Source organism: Myotis brandtii, unplaced genomic scaffold (genome assembly GCF_000412655.1).
Source record: "Myotis brandtii unplaced genomic scaffold, ASM41265v1 scaffold303, whole genome shotgun sequence".
Lineage (NCBI taxonomy): Eukaryota > Metazoa > Chordata > Mammalia > Chiroptera > Vespertilionidae > Myotis > Myotis brandtii.
The window spans coordinates 4,078,357-4,080,315 of NW_005361573.1; the positions used below are offsets into that span (position 1 = coordinate 4,078,357).

Consider the following 1,959-nt stretch of genomic DNA (forward strand, 5'->3'; position numbering starts at 1 on the left):
CCCATTCTCTCCCTCCAGCCACAAACACCTCTCCCCTCCCCCTCCTTCCTCGGGGCCTGGGGGGCGGGGGGGGGCTTACATAGAGAATGAAGAGGGCGTTGGCACTGCTGTTGAGTTGCACCAGTTGGTTCCTGATCTGGCTCATGAGGTTGCTGTGACATGGGTGGCGTGTGACACAGGTGGCATTGACAGGGGTGATGGGCAGGGGGCTCCCCGCCCCGTGTTCCCAGTGCAGAACCAGCAGCAGGGGCACGACTCCTGGGGACAGGCGAGAGGGGTCATGAGCAGGCAGGTGGGGGTGGGCGAGGGGGCTCCGGGCAGAGGGTGGCCCTCGTCCCCCTGGGGCACCACGTCCCCTCTCAGCCTCCGGCTCTAGCTTCGTGGGGCCTGGCCTCCCTGCGTCTATGCGCCTCCCTCTCCAGGCGTCTAACTCTCTGTCTCTGCTTCTCTCCACCCTCTGATCTCTCTCTGCTTTTTCCTGAGAACAGGAGTGAAGGGGCAGGACCTGAGCTGTTCTCACCCTTTGGGAGCTGGGCCCAGGATGACACCAACTATCCAGCCCCGAGCCTCCTGGCCCTCTGGCTGGGAGGCCCCGTGGCCCAGGCCCAGGGGGTCTAAACACACACACAAAACACAAGAACAACCCCTCTGGTCCCATCTCCCAGGACGGTCAGATTCCTACGTGTCGTTTTATAGGTTTTCTACTGACCCACTTATCCCTCCCGAATCTGTCACGTGCCGTGGGCTCCCTGGGTCATGGGTCCCCTAATTCTGTCCCCCTCCCCTCCCCGTTTCTTCTCTCTCTGTCCTCCTCCCCATGCGGCCACTCCCCTACCAGAACTCTGAACTCCATCCAGTTCTGTGGCCCTGCTCCCCCATCCATCCCCAAATCCTCATTCAAAACTCTCTGTCCCCCAGCCCTGCCCAGCACTTCACCTCCATACCCCCTCACCCCCGCCCCCCGCTCTCCTACTCCTTGACCCAGGCCCTGGGTCGGGGTGAGGACAATCCAGGGGTCCCACAGGCCCCCGGAGCCTCCGGGGAAGAAGAGGAAATGGTGCAACCAGAAAAGGGAAAAGGTCGCAGGCAGACAGGTGGGCGGGGGAGGAAAGAAAGTGAAAGGTGACAGGAGAGTTGGGAGCTGTTGGGGCCCGTCCCCGATCGCCCCTCCCCTAGGTGCCCGCTTCCCCCCTTCACTCCTGAGTCCCCTCCGAGGGGCCGAGGGGCCGTCCCAGGTGGTTCCGGGGTCAGCAGACCAGTGAGGCTGGGGAACCCCTGAGGCGGGAGTAGGGTGGGGTGGGGTGGGGTGCAGGAGCTTGGTGCTCGGGTCCCCCCAGCTGGGACAGTGGCAGCCTCCAGTTCACTCTCGGGAGTGATCCCGTTCCGCCCAGCATCGCGGGCCTCGGAGGAGACCTTAGATGCCGGCAGTTTTCAGAGGTTCATGCTCAAAGGGGGAATTTGCCTGATTTATATACTGGAGCCTGTGTTGTAAGACAGAGAAACAGCTATATTTAGCAGGGATCCCCGGTCCAGGAAGTTGTTTGAGGTGCATCATAGGAAATTATGAATGGAAGAAAGTGAGAGTGAAAGGGGGGGGGAGCGCCCCAGGCCCTGCTGAGTCCCCGGGGTAACCGGGGGTCCCCTCCCCGGGCCCAGCTCACCTAGCACAGCCCGCAGCTTTTCAGGTTCTAGCAGATGGAGGCGGCACCTGCTCGCGTCCCAGACAGAGTTTGCAAGCGGCTCGGCGGCCGGCGCCCCTCCCAGGGAGCAGCCCGGGACGCAGTTGGAAAAGAGAAAGCGGAAAGACAGAAAGAAAGAAAGGAGGGAGGGTGAATCCGGAGGCAGCGCAGCAGCAGCAGGGGAGCTGGCAGGACTGAGGAGGAGGAGCAGGAGCAGGAGCAGGAGCTGGAGCTGGAGGAAGGCTGCGGCGCCCCCTCCTTGGCCCGCCAACCTGCGGGC

General features: G+C 63.0%; 1 protein-coding gene across 1 annotated transcript in view; it reads right to left on the reverse strand.

Annotated features, from left to right (window-relative positions):
- The window catches only part of LIF (leukemia inhibitory factor), a gene marked incomplete at its 3' end in the record, with an annotated part of 4,667 nt that overhangs the window by 1,014 nt on the left and 1,694 nt on the right, over window positions 1–1,959 (reverse strand). Inside the window, exons 2-3 of the mRNA XM_014542427.1 lie at window positions 1,662–1,864; window positions 80–258 (exon numbers count right to left, since the gene is read on the reverse strand). Coding sequence (XP_014397913.1) covers window positions 80–258; window positions 1,662–1,864 — 382 coding nt within the window. The remainder of the gene's footprint in view (window positions 1–79; window positions 259–1,661; window positions 1,865–1,959) is intronic.